The sequence below is a fragment of the Hypanus sabinus genome, chromosome 14, assembly GCF_030144855.1.
Source record: "Hypanus sabinus isolate sHypSab1 chromosome 14, sHypSab1.hap1, whole genome shotgun sequence".
Lineage (NCBI taxonomy): Eukaryota > Metazoa > Chordata > Chondrichthyes > Myliobatiformes > Dasyatidae > Hypanus > Hypanus sabinus.
Genome location: NC_082719.1, coordinates 54,280,104 through 54,295,096, shown reverse-complemented (window position 1 = coordinate 54,295,096; position 14,993 = coordinate 54,280,104). Strand labels below are relative to the sequence as shown.

The 14,993-nt window shown below is 38.9% G+C and overlaps 1 protein-coding gene across 3 annotated transcripts in view; it reads left to right on the top strand.

Moving 5' to 3' along the window:
* The window catches only part of LOC132404769 (uncharacterized), a 75,850-nt gene that overhangs the window by 34,071 nt on the left and 26,786 nt on the right, over positions 1-14,993 (top strand). For 2 of the 3 annotated variants that reach the window (XM_059989235.1, XM_059989233.1), the window contains exons 11-16: positions 492-639; positions 2,717-2,799; positions 4,927-4,990; positions 9,758-9,928; positions 10,973-11,050; positions 12,597-12,637. In XM_059989235.1, the coding sequence (XP_059845218.1) occupies positions 492-639; positions 2,717-2,799; positions 4,927-4,990; positions 9,758-9,928; positions 10,973-11,050; positions 12,597-12,637 (585 nt within the window). The remainder of the gene's footprint in view (positions 1-491; positions 640-2,716; positions 2,800-4,926; positions 4,991-9,757; positions 9,929-10,972; positions 11,051-12,596; positions 12,638-14,993) is intronic. The other variant, XM_059989234.1, reaches the window with a different exon arrangement.

Here is a 14,993-nt window from a genome sequence, read left to right as displayed (position 1 = left end):
GCTAAACTCCTCAGTGTTTTGAACCGGCAACAGCATTTCCTGGTTTTCTGGGAGTTCAGGCTGGCATGTAGTAAACAATTACAAGTTCACTGGTACTGTTCAAAATGTTGTCACAATCATCCCATAGTCTGGAAAATCTACCAGTCTGTCACCATCAAGGATTGAGTGTACCAGATTGACAGGGTTTTACAGTACAGCTCTAAATGTCTATGTTTTGTCAGTAAATGAAAATCTAAAATACTCAATAATTGTGTTTGTTTGTAAGAATAAACATGTTTGCTCTGAGCATTCACCATGATATGAGACCCTATGTGAGCACATACAAAACTCTCATGCACTAAGAATACTCCACATATAAAATGTAAATGTCCTAATTTTCATCCTAATTGGAATGATCTAATTGACACATCATATCCTCTGCTAACTGTCAACATTTGCTGTTATGTCCATTCATCACATATCATCACCACCATTGTTTGCTTTTCAAACAGGGCCGGTGTTACATAGTGACAAATCTTATAATGGATCAATGTGGAAAGGATCGGGCCCAGCGACCACAGCCAAAAAAATCAGCTGTGCTCCTAAAGAACCTTCCTGTGCTAAAGAAGGACACAAAATCCACAGGGAAATCTCCACTGAGTAAGAGGCTTTGCATGTGAATAATTAATAAGGTTATACTACAGTTGCAATGAGCAATTGAGCTGGAAGTAACTGCAGGCTTTGGTCCTCCATCTTTATTGTGTTAGTTGATCACAAGAATTTCAACAGCTGATAGTGTAGTTGGCTTCAGGGAAATAGAGACTGATTAAGAAAAAAATCAAGGCTTTCAATAGCTCACTGCATTCACTGCCCACAGATAAATGTCAGTAGACAATAGGATGAATACCAACCTATGATACCAACCATGATTTGTATGGCTTCCAACCCTACTGTTCCAAGCCACCACTGAAAAGTAATCAACTGTATAATCTGCTGTCATTAGACCATACTCTAGAAATGAGTTAACTGCTCTGTGAGAAGAGAGAAAAACATCACTAAGTATTTGAATAATATCCTTTAGGCTGGTTCCATGTTAATTATTCAACACAAAGGATTGATCAGAAGACATGGAATTTGTGTTCCTCAGTTCCATCTTGCTCAGTTGAATGGGTTGATGTTGCTTTTCTCAAAGAAAACCTGTGCTCATTTAGAGGAAGACCAAATAGTCAGTGGCCGTTTGATCCTCTGACCTAAGAACAGATGACTAGCTTGAACAGCAGAGCAAAAATCCAAATAACTAGTTACAATGTGTGAAAGCTGTCTAACTAATTTCAACTTGAGCTTACTTCTTCAACATTTAAACTGATCATTTTTTTGCCATATGTGGAAGAGTTTGAGCTGATAATTGTTTGACTTTGCATTATGTTGATTTACTGCTTAGCCAGGAAAGGAAAATTGATAACATTACATAGAAAATAGAATGGTACAGCACAGTACAGGCCTTTCTGCCCACAATATTGTGCAGACGTTCTGACCTACTCTATGATCAATCTAATGATTTCCTCCCACATAATCCTCAATTTTCCTTTCATCAGGTGCCTATTGAAGAGTCTCCTAAATGTCTCCATTGTATCTGCCTTTACCAGCACTCCTGGCAGCGCATTCCACACACCCACCACTTTCTGTGTAAATAAACAAATCTACCTCTGATATCTCCAGTCACCTAAAAACCATGCCCTCTTGCATTAGCCATTTCCGCCCTCAGAAAAAGTCTCTGGCTATCCACTTGATTAATGCCTCTTATCATCTTGTACACCTGTCAAGTTACCTCTAATCCACCTTCACCCCAAAGAGAAAAGCACTAGCTTACTCAACTTTTCCTCATAAGACATGCCATCTGGTCCAGGCAGACTCCTGTCAAATCTCTGTAAAGTCTCTACATCCTTCCCATGAGAGGACCAGAATCAAACACAAAACTCCGCGAGTGATCTAACCAGGGTTTGAGAGAGTTACAACATTACCTTGCAGCTCTTAACTCAATCCCTCAATTAATGAAGGCCAACACAACATACACCTTCTTAAACACTCTCTCAACTTGCATGAAAACTTTGTGGGATCTATGGACATGGACCACAAAATCCCTCTATTCCTCCACACAGCTAAGAATTGTGCCATTAACCCTGCATTCTGCCTTCAAATTTGACTTTTCAAAATGAATCGCTTCATACTTTTCCCGATTGAACTCCATTTGCCACTTCTCAGCCCTATAAGTGTCACATTGTAATCTACAAGAAACTTCTGTGCTATCCTCAACACCAATAATTGTGTCATCTGCAGAATTAATAACCCATCCTTCCATGTCCTCATCCAAGTCATTTACAAAAATCACAAAGAGCAGGAGTCCCAGAACAGATCCCTGTGGAACTCCACTGGTGACCGACATCCAGGCAGAATATATGCCATTACTACCACCCTCTGCTTTCTGTGGGCAAGCCGAAACTGAATCTATGCAGTCAAGTTTCCCTGGATCTCATACCTCATGAATTTCTTAATGAACCTACCATAGGGAATCTAAAATCTATATATACCACTGTACTTTTATCAATTTGTTTTGTTAAATCCTCAGCAAATTGCTCTGGTTCAGAAGGGAGTTATTTGTTATTGTGATGAAATGAATAAACTTTTATGCTACTGGAGTATTTATGAGCAATGACAAAGTAACTTCATTTGTCCCTAGCAGCTCCTGATTTTCCAAGCTTTGTGACAGCAGATCTACAAGAAGCCATAAAGACTGCGCAAACAAGAAAATCCAGAAGTATGGTAGGGAAGTTGAGTTAAATACAAATGAAATATCAATACTGCAATAGATAAAATAGCAGTTAGTTTTTCCAGCCATAAGGAGTGTGGGTTTTTAAAATTTTTGTCTTCACTAATTGGAGAAGTATCTGATAGTAGCGATTGTCCAGTTGTGCTAATTTTCTAATGTATAAAATTTAGTGGAAGTGATAATTGGATTAGACAACATTTGTGGAATCTGTTCTGTCAATTTCTCATTCCAAATTTGAAGATTGGATTTTATTCCCAGGAGTTAATTTTAGTGCCAGAAATCTCCAGGAGGGAGATGAAATACATACATTTTATAATGCATGGATTTGGAAAAAATTCTTATTCGATTTTTTTTTGTCATGCAGCAATGTTTCACAGTGTCATCATCTCCTTATCTCTGGGACAACATAAGCTATCTTCATCTGCCTTAAGAAAACCTTTTACTTTTTGATGCCTCATATTAATGTAGGGAGTCATAATATTGTTATCATCATTGCCATGATTAAATTATGTCCAGGATATGATTAGGATATAAATATTTACAAACCTTTAATTATTATTGTTGCATCAATTAAATGTGAACCTCTAATAAAATTCATACGTACCTCTCAAAATGTATTTTATTTGAGGTAACAACTGTAAAGCAATTTTAATAAATATGTAATACTGAATCCCATACCCTGCCCATACTAGACAGTAATGCAGCCTGTCGGATTACTCTCCATGATATATCTACAGTTTGGAAGTTTGAGTGGTGTAGGTGATAAACCAAATCTCCTCAAATTCCTGATGAAATATAGCCACTGTCTCACCTTCTTTAAAGCTGCATCAATATGTTGGGACCAGGTTAGATCCACAGAGATTTTGACACCCAGAAACTTAAAATTTCTCATTCTGTCCACTTCTGATCCCTCCGAGGATTGGTTTGTGTTCTCTCGTCTTACCTTTCCTCAAGTCCACAATCAGCTCTTTCGTCTTACTGACATTGAGTGAAAGGTAGCTGCTGCAACACCACTCCACTTATTGGCATATCTCACACCTGTACGCCCTTTTGTCATCACCTGAGATTTTACAAATAATGGTTGTATCGTCAGCAAATGTATAGATGGTATTTGAGCTGTGCCTAGCCACACAGTCATGGCTATAGAGGGAGTAGAGCAGTGGTCTAAGGTGCGCCAGTGTTGATTGTCAGCGAGCAGTAGATATTATCACCAATCCACACAGATTGTAATCTTCTGGTTAGGAAGTCGATGATCCAATTGCAGAGGGAGGTACAGAGGTCCAGGTTCTGTAGCTTATTGATCAAGTCTGTGGGAATGATGGTGTTAAATGCAGAGCGATAGTCAAAGAACAGCATCCTGACATAGGTATTTGTGTTGTCCAGGTAGTCTAAGGCTGTGTGAAGAGCCATTGGAATTGTGTCTACCATTGACTTATCAAGACAATAAGCAAATTGCAGTGGGTTCAGGTTCTTGCTGAGGCAGGAGTTCATTCTAGCTATGACCAACTTCTCAAAGCATTTCATCACTGTCGTTTCGAGTGTTACCAGGTGACAGTTAATCTGCCGTTAGTTCATTTTCATTAACTCTGTCCATCCAGATCATTAACATGTAATGTCAGCCAACACCAAATCTCATAACACCACTAGACACGGCAGCCAGCTAGAAAAGGCCCCCTTTATTCCCACTCTTTGCTTTCTGCCAGTCAGGCAATCGTACATCCATGCTAATATCTTTCCTGAACCATGGAATACCATGGGCTCTTAGCATGTTTAGAATTCTCATGTGTGGCACCTTGTCAAAGGCCTTCTGAAAGTCCAAGTACACAACATCCACTGACTCACCTTTCTCTATCCTATGTGTCATGGAGGATTTTGGAAAAATTTGATTACAAAAGCATAAAAAAGCTAGTGGGACAGTGACAAATGGCATGGTTAGATTTCCAAAAGGCTAACATGGCTATAGAAAGATAGGAATGAAAAGGAAAATAAATGAAGTTTGGTCTGCTCGCCAAAGCATTATGAAATAGTTTTTCTGTAATGTACAATTCACTATATATTAGCATCACTGTGTTCAGACTTTTATAATGTTTTATTTTTAAAACATGTTATTCAATTCACAGGAAATTGCCACTCCAACCCACCCATTAACTGAGGAGAGCAGCTACAAGGATCTGGAACATAAAGGTAGTAGGATGTGGCTGGAGGGTTATTACTTAAAGTTATGTTTGATAATTGGCTAAGTTTGTGGTTGGCAGCTCAGAGATAAGGTAGACATATTGCTGACCTTCAATAAAGATGATTAGTGTCACTCATTGTGTGATGGATTTTGCATTTCTTAATGTATGTTGCTACAGTATTGGGTTTCTGATCTCTGCTGTCCGATGATGTAATCAAACTAGTTGAGAAGCCAATTCTCCGAGATGGCAAACTTGGAACTAAAAGTCTGTTGCACAAAAGAATGAATGCTTGAATTCCAAAGTAAGGACAGGATATGCTGGAAATAATCTGCAAGGAATATTAAAGGAATCCTGTTTCACTCTCTCCACATGTTCTTCCTTACCTTATTTTTGATTTTCATTTTTAAAAACTCAAATATTAATTAACCTTAAACATTTTTTAGATTATGAATAAAGATTGCAATTAACTAGAAAAAACACTCAAATGCCAACAATTAATATTAGATTTTTGAAACAGACCATTTGTAAAATAGTAATTATGGTTTAGTATGCTCTGTAAAGCATTGACCTCAAACAGCAGGCATTTTCAGGGTATTTTTCAGTAAAAAATATATATGTATTGAGTTCTCATGAGTTCAATGATTTCTACTAATGATTGCTTCCCGTGGTGGAGCTGCAAATCACTGAGACTTCTACTTTGGTTTTATTCATCAGCGTGCACGTGCAAACCCAGAGGCTGATGCTGGATTTTGTACATCTCACTGATTGCTTCACATATTCCAGCTCAATATTATTGGAGTAACTTGTATTTGGTTTATTCCTGTCACATGTATAGTAGAGACCTTTATTTGTGTGCTGTCCAAACTCATTGTTCTGTACATACGTAGGTACAACAAGATAGTATAAAAAAAAACTTTTAGTAGAATTTTCTTGTCGTTGTCAACAAAATGTTATAACACAACATGATTACTTCCACCCTGTTATTTACTCTTTTCTCTGAGTAGAGATGGTGCCAAAACACCCAAGGAACCAAAATTTCTGGTAAATTAATTATGAAGTAGAAGTAACATTTTGTATTGCTGATAAATGACGTTTACTTGGTTTAGAGTTACTTTCATGTAGCCTGGCAGATTTGCTGCAGTTTATTAAACATCTTCTTAATCTGTTTGAACTTTGTGACTGCTTTTCCTGTTTTCTTTCTACTTAGATTATTGCCCACAGCCAATGTTAGTTATTAATGCATTTTCCTAAGTTTCACACAGACTGTTACTGCTGTTTTGTTTATATACTACGCTGGGTGCTAATTGGATGAATTTCTATTCAGTCACATATCAACTGTGGCATCCTTGTTGAAACTTGAAGCTGCTACTCCAGTGAATTTTGCTGCTATTATCAGACAATATTTAAATCTAACATATTCATCCTTGTTGCTATGTTCTGCCTATCACAGAGAGTTCATAGTTAGTTTTGCCAACCACATCGAAATCAAAGGTAAAATTTATTATCAGAGCACATACATGTCACCACATATAACCCTGAGAATCTTTTTCTGTGGGTGTACTATAGAACAGTAATTGTAAACTGTAAACATCAGTGACTATTAACTGTAAACAAACTGCAAATGCAGATATAAATAAATAGTAATAAGCAACATGTATGAAAGAACAATATATCAGAGTCCTTAAAAGAGTGTAGTTAACCCCTTTTGTTTAAGAGCTTGATGGTTGAGGGGTAGTAACTGTTCTTGAACCTGGTGGTGCAAGCACTGAGGCTCTTGTACCTTCTACCTGATGGCAGCAGTGAGAAAAGAGCATGGCCTGGGTGGTGAGGATCTTTGATGATGGATGCTGCTTTTCTACAGCAACATTTCATGTAAATGTGGTCAATGGTTGGGAGGGTTTTACCTGTGATGTACCGGGCCAAATACATTACCTTTTGTAGGATTTTCCATTCAAAGCCATTGGAGTTCCCATGCCAGGCCATAATTCAGCCAGTTGGCACACGTTCCACCACACATCTATAGAAGTTTGCCAAGGTTTTTGATGACATGCCAAACCTCCGTAGACTCCTGAGGAAGTAGAGAAGCTGTTGTGCTTTCTTTACAATTATATTTATATGATGGTTCCATGACAGGTCCTCTGAGACAGTGACATCCAGGAATTTAAAGTTACTGACCCTCTCCACCTCTGATCCACTGATGATTACTGGCTGGTGGACTCCTGGTTTCCCTCTCCTGAAGTTTATAATCAGTTCCTTGGTCTTACTGACACTGAGTGAGTGGTTGTTGTTATCACACCACTCAGCAAAGTATTTAATCTCCCTCCTGTATGCTGATTCATCATCTCCTTTGATACTGCCCACAGTAGAGGTGTCGTCAGCAAACTTGTATATGGCATTGGAGCTGTACTTAACCATACAGTCATAGGTGTAAAGCAGGTAGAGCAGGGACTAAGTACACATACTTGCAGTGCTCCTGTGCTGATGGAGGTTGTGGAGGAGATGCTTTTGCCAATCCGAACTGACTGGGGTCTACAAGTGAGAAAATCCAGGATCCAATCGCACAAGGGTTATTGAGGCCCAGGTGTTGGAGTTTACTGATTAGTTTTGAGGGAATGATGGTGTTAAATACTGAGCTATAATCGATAAAGAGCATCCTGATGTATGCATCTTTGCAGTCTAGATGCTCCAGGGTTGTGTGAAGAGCCAATGAGATTGCATTTGCTGTGGACCTGTTGCTTCAGTAGGTGAATTGGAGTGGATCCAAGTTGCCACTCAGACAGGAGCTGATGTGCTTCAACACCAGTCTCTCAAACCACTTCATCAGTGTGGGTGTAAGTGCCACTGGGAAACAGTCATTAAGGAAGGTTACCACACTCTTCTTGGCCATTGATTGAAGCACGTGGGTAGTGCACTCTGCTGAAGTGTAAGGTTGAAGATGTCCATGAATATACCAGCCAGTTGGTCAGCTCAGATCTTCAGTGTCAGCCAGGTACTCTGTCTAGACCAGATGCTTTCCTTGGATTCACTCTCTGTAAGAGACTTGCTTTTTAGGTTCTGTCTGTATGCAGGTAGCTGGAGTACAGTACACCCATATGATCTGACTTGCCAAAATGTGGTCTCAGGAAGGAATGATAGGTGTTCCTTGACATAGTGTAGCAGTGGTCTTGTGTGTTGGGACCTCTGGTGCACCAGATTACATGCTGGTGATAATTGGACAGGGTTTTCTTCAATGAGGCCTGGCTAAAGTCGCCGAGTATAATTTGAAGTTTATTGGGATGGGCTGTTTCTTGTTCACAGACAACATCATGCAGTTTCACGAGTGCTTGCTTCTAATTGGCCTTTGGTGGTATGTAAACTGCAGTCAGGATCACGGGTGAGGCAAACAGAATTTAATTGTTAGTTGTTCTAAGTCAGTGGAACAAGAAGTCAGCATCCATGCACCAATGAAAACTGACTAAAAAGCATACGCTGCCACCTCTTTCTTTCCCAGAGTTTGAGGTTCGATCCATTCTGAGCATCGTAATGGCTTCTGATCGGATAGCGACGTCCGGTAACCAAGTCTCAGTGCAACAAACAATTGAGATCTGCCTCGTCTGCCTCTGATACAGCAGCCTTGCCCTGAGATCATCAATCTGATTTTCAAGTGATTGTACATTTGCCCACAAGATGGGAGGCAGAGTCGCAACCCCCGCACTCCAGCCTGGTTTGAATCCCGCCTTTCTTGCCCTGTTTTCCGCCTTAGCCTCGGCGTTGATTCTTAAAGGTGCCGTGCTTAACTGCTCTGCATTTAACCATTGAACATCAGATCTGAATACCATTGATGCAATTTCATTGCCCGTCGTTAAGAGGAAATTTACATGCTTCAGAATGCAGCAAAGCTAGTTCAATAGGAGTCTATTTAAGAGGAAAATTGGTACAAGCTCCTGCAGCCCGCTGAGAGTTGTTGATGTACAATGGCACCATCTTTACCTGGACTTCTCAACTTGACATCATCGGTTTGCTTCAGGGATTCTTCAAAGGCCTGCCATGCTGCTTTATTTCAAACAGCTCACCTCCTCTTACTCATCAGGTTAGCTATCAAAGAAAAATTTACTGAGAATGAATATGACACCATGTCTGTGGTATGTGAAGGACTGATACACCACAAGCTCTCTGCTTGTGTCTGAAGGAGGTATTCAGAACTCTTTGGCATTTCAAGACACCTTCCTTCAAGTAGGCCATGCTGGGTTTTGCTGTCAGTTTTGCGGTGAGACCAAGGCTTGTAGGACAACTTCAGGAGAAGCACACCACTTTAATCGATCTGACAGGGCAGGAATGTTGAAGAGTATCAGGTGTTGGGAGGCAACACAGATTTGCTGCCTCAGTGAGTTGCCTCTCCAGTTATTCCATGGTTACTGCAGATCGATGGCATGGCCTCGAGTTATATATTTCTCTGTCATGAACTCCCTCATGTGCCCATGTTTCAGCAAAGCACTTATTTAGATGACTACACGAGAACTTTGGTGTTCCCTTCTTTCAATAGTGTTTTACAATACAGTGACATGGCTGCAGAGTATCTAGATACAGAGAAAGCCACAGGTTAAAGAGGTGTTTGCCATACTGGTCATCTGTGCAGACACAGGCAGGGAAAGTGAAGCCAGAGCTTCATACAGCTATCGCCTTGCCTTCATGTCCACTCTGTTGTTCTCATTCCCATAAAAACAGTGTACGCACTATCATGGAAGTTTACTTTGGAGCCAGCTTTTTAAGTTTTGTTCTCTTCCTGTCATTCTAGGCCTGGAAGAGTCACTTCCCACCAGTGCTAGTGGATCCGAAAGAGACGGGGGCTTACAGCAACCTGAGTCTCTCACACACACATCGGGAAAGAGCAGTGCTTGTGCCTACGTCCCACAGGACACAAACAATGAACCCGAGCAGACAGAACCATGCAAGGCAGAGCATGCAGGTAAGAAGAACCAAATGGCGCCCTGCTGCCCCTGGGCAATGATCCCTGTGCGTTTGGTGGTATGAGTACTCACCGGGCATTAGGTCTTTGCCCTATTCAGATAGTAGATAGAAGAAAATACTGCCCTTGATTTGACTAATCATTTTTGGATTCATTATACAAATATACCCTTTAAAAACAGGATAAAAATTGTTGCTCAATTACAATCGACAGATCCTTTCTCCTTCACTATACGAAACCTAAGGTGACAGTGAAGCACCTGAATTGGATGATCTGTTTCTGTACGGTACCCTGTGTAAATAATGTAATGAGCATATACAACAGTTCATCTCTGTGTGACTGGAGAACACACATCATAATACAATAGTCTCTTTTATTTTGTACATTATTACTGTACAGTATTGCACACTGGTAAATTATTATGTATATTATTGTTCTGTACTTTGTTATTAGTTATTATTAATATCATTATTATTGCTAAGTGTGTTTTAAAATATTGCTGCTATAATAAAATAATATCCCACTCAGGATCAATAAGGTACTTATTATAATAATAATTATTATTATTTTATTAAAACATAATATGAGTGCAGTGATGTATGTTTGATATACAGTGTTAAAATACTGATAAGAATCAGGAGTCACAGCATAAAGTTCTGTGGATTCTTTAGGAGGGGTGGGTGCTGAGCAGTTTTAGCAGAAGAGGAAGATTTGTTCAGAGTTTCTTAAATAACATACATTGAAAAATAAAACTATCAATTATCTACAAAGGTGACAAAGCATAAAAGAACCCTTAAATGGCCCAAGGTTACAGCACCCTCAGAGTGAAGAGAAGCTGATGAATGTGAAAGCTAAATTTCCTTCTTTTGGCAATTGTTTTGTAGGAAGTGAATAAATATTAACTAAATTTAATTGTTCGTGTCTGTTAGTCAGGTGAGTCTTCTTTGGTTAAAATTAAGAGATGTGAATTCTCAATGTCCTCTTTGGTACCTGCAAGATCTGTTCAAATGAGTGAGTGCAGTGAAGTCCTTATTGCTCCCACAGATGAATCATCTTTGCCTGAGGTAGTCATTGAATCTGTGGAGAACTGCAATGAAACTCAAGAGGCTACCAAATCCTTGGGTAAGAAACTATACCTCAATAGATATTGAGTACCTACTACTCCAATTCTTATTCTACATGCAGTCTGAAAGGTGAACTCTCCAGATGGCACCAGATACTCTGGGCTGTATGCTATGAACCACAGGAGAACACTGGGTCTATGCAGTTCAACTCTTTGCTTCCATTGAGAAATTATGAGAAAATCAGGCACAAAGCAAAACGTCCCAATACAGAATAGAAGTTGTCAAATCTCCCCCAAGTTGTTACCACCTAGTAAATGAGTACACACCTCTGGATGGCCACCTGTTAATTACATTTCACCCACATGTCTTCTTAAGTCATGGTTAACAGCACCTTGCCAGTGAATAAGAGATTGTACTCAGTGCTCAAATTATTGAGGTACCACTTCCTCTACTCTTTGCTACTCTCGTTATTCCCATGACTGTGTATCTAGGTATGGCTCAAACACCATCTATAAATTTGCTAATAATATACACATTGTTGGTAGAACCTCAGATGGAGATGAGAGGGTGTACAGGAGCAGGATATAGCAGCTAGATGAGTGGTGTCGCAGCAACAACCTTGCACTCAAGATGATAGAGCTGATTGTGGACTTCAGGAAGGGTAAGATGAGGGAACATGAACAAATCCTCATAGAGGGTTCAGAAGTGGAGAGAGTGAGCAACTTCAAGTTCCTGGATGTCAAAATATCTGAGGATCTTACCTGGTTCCAACATATCGATGTAGCTGTGAAGAAGGCAAGATAGCATCAGGAGTTTGAGGAGATATGGTTTGTCACCTAAAACACTCAAACTTCTACACTGCAGATGTACCTTGGAGAGCATTGTGACAGGCTGCATCACGTCTGGTATTGGGGGGGGGGAGTGGGTTGCTGCTGCACAGGACTGAAAGAAGCTACAGAAAGTTGTAAAATTAGTCAGCTCCATCTTGGGTACTAGCCTCCATAGTATCCATGACATCTTCAAGGAGTGTCTTGTCTCCCCTGCCATCCAATTCCTAAATGGACATTGAACCCATAAACATTGCCTCACTTTCTTTATATTTTTTCTGTTTTTCACTATTTTTAATCCAAGTATTTCATATACATATGTGTACTTACTGTAATTAATTTACTTTTTTTTTATCTCTTTCGATATTATCATGTACTGTCTTGTACTGCTGCTGCTAAGAAATTTCATGACACATGTCAGAGATAATAAACCTGATTCTGATTCTGACTTGAAAATGGTTCATTTAATCATTTCAGCTGCGTTTGGTTAAAGCCTAATAGCCCATTCTCGGTAACCTGTATTTTACATTACAGGCACCTCCAGGATCACAGTGTAGAATAATACATTTAAAGAGTACGTGGGGAGTAGACATTGTTCGAGAGTGCAGAACACATGCAATATTAACTGATGCTTCTTGACTTCAGATTACCATACTGTACTAAGCAACACTGTGTGACCTCAGATATCTCAAACAGTTCAGATTAAATGCCTTTAATCCTTAATTTAAGATTATTAATTCAATATTTAATTCATTTATTAACCATGTCAATCTCTAGGTCATAATGAAGCTGATGAGCAGAATAAAGAAAGACAAAAGGTAAGATCACAACAATTAGGTCAACATTTTAGCACTTGGAATCAAAATGATGTTTCAATGATAAATCAGTTTATATTTGGTACCTTGCTAACTACAATACCAGTTTCACATGTTTGTTTAGCTTCTCTATCTTTGCTCATTAGTTTATTAAACAGGTATCTCTTTAAATGCTATAATCACCTGGGAAACCCTGGCCTCATCCTCTGAGAGAGATCCCTTTGTCCCCTCAAACTCCACACGTGTAGCCCTTTTGTAACTCAAAGCTAACTTACTTCCCAATTTTGATGACAGGTCTTTGAAATGAAACAATAGCGCTGTCTTTCCTTCAATAGATACTGCTTGATCCTTTAAATGCTTCCAGCACTTTCTGATGTTATTACAGACGCTGACTTGAGAAATGTAAATTACTGAAGTGTCTGTTGTTTGTTTATGAATATGAGAAACCATACTCTCTGTATGGTTTAAAGCCTTTGAGCCTGTAATAAAAAGAATAAATTATATATATCAATATGATTTTATATATTAGCATTTATATAGTAATAATTAACTGATGAACAATAATTTTGGTTGAATTAACTTCCATAATTTTTTGGTAGTAGAATGAAGACTGCTGTCTGAAAGTAAGAAAAACATCATCATATTTTGACCACATTTTATCTTTGTGGATAAACTCTTTGATGTGAAGGATTCCACATTATTGATGCAATCATTTAATTATTTCAAGAGTTGATAATGATGGAAAATCCACGTCTTCTTTGAGAGAAACACACATAAAATGTTGTTGGAACACAGCAGGCCACCAACTGCTGCCTGGCCTGCTGCGTTCCACCAGCATTTTGTGTGTGTTGCTTGAATTTCCAGCATCTGCAGATTTCCTCGTGTCTTCTTTGAGAGAGCTAGGTTTCTAGGGGCTTTTCTTCACAGGAGGGAAAAGCATTCATTACAGGCAACAAAGGATCCTTATTCAGGTAATGTCATTATTGGGTTGCTGCACTGATAGCCAAATCCCAGCATAGCAACTAGAAAGTTTAAATTACAGGACCACGATTATCAAGGCCTCCAAGTTGCATACTATTCTTATTTGGAAATAAATCACTGTTTATTTGAACTGGGCCAAAATCCTGGAGTTCTGTACCCATCCTTTATCAGAAGGGTTGAATTGATTTAAGAATAGGCATCTTAACAGCAGTGCTCATATTTTGAAAAAAAAAGTAAATTTGGAATAAATCTGGAATAGTTTAAAACATTTATCAATAACCACAAAGCTACTATATTGTTGTAAAAGCATTTTTAGTTCAATAATAGTCTTCAGGGAAAGAAATGTGCCGTCCTTGCCTTCTCTGAGCTTTGTAAGAAATGCAATGAATTGTGGGAAGGACAGGGAGAGCAGAAGGATGGAAATGAGGAGTGGTGTCTGAAGCAGGGTGAACAAAGACAGATCATATGGCCAGACGATGCTCCCCTGTAATGGCCAGTAGCTGGATCAACACACACAAAATGATGGAGGAACTCTGTTAGTGAGCTATCTATCACCTATGGAGGAAAATGAATAGTCAACATTTCAGGCCGAGAATCTTCATTGAGTATCTTGATGAAGGGTTTTGAACTATAACATCGATTGCTGCCTAATCTGCTGAATTCCTCCAGCAATTTTTACGTGTTGATCCAGATTTCCAGCATCTGTAGTCTTTCTTGGAACATGCACAGTAACTGCCAGTTTTGCTAATGAGTGGATATGATATCACTAAATGTTATGACTTCATTGATATGCCATCTACTTATACCATGCATTTAATTTTACTTAATTTTGGATTGATTATACATACAGATGTGCTCTGTCCCCTGTAAAATGACTCTCACTGCAGAAGTACAGGAAAGGTAAAACCCAGGAATCACTATTTGCAGAGGAACAGCTTTTCCACTCTGCCATCTGTTTCCTAAAAGGGCATTGAACCCATGAACACTACCTAACTTTTTAAATATACAATTGTTTCTGTTTTTTGCACAATTCAATACGTGTATACCGTAAGTTGATTGATTATTATTTATTATTACTATTTTCTTCTAGATTATGTATTATATTGAACTGTTGCTGCTAAGTTAATAAATTCCATGACACATGCTGGTGATAATAAACCGGATTCTGATTCTGAATGTTTAATATACAGAATTCCAGTCCTCCGATAAGAAACCAAAACAATCATTTTCACAGCTGGTGTCTCTGTTGAAATGCAGGACAGAAAATATGTGAGGAAAGTTAGGTTCCTGGACACAAACTATGATTTACTTCATTCATAAAATATTTATTCACCAGTTACATCAGTGATGAAAGATAGTTAAGTACCTGTAAATCAAA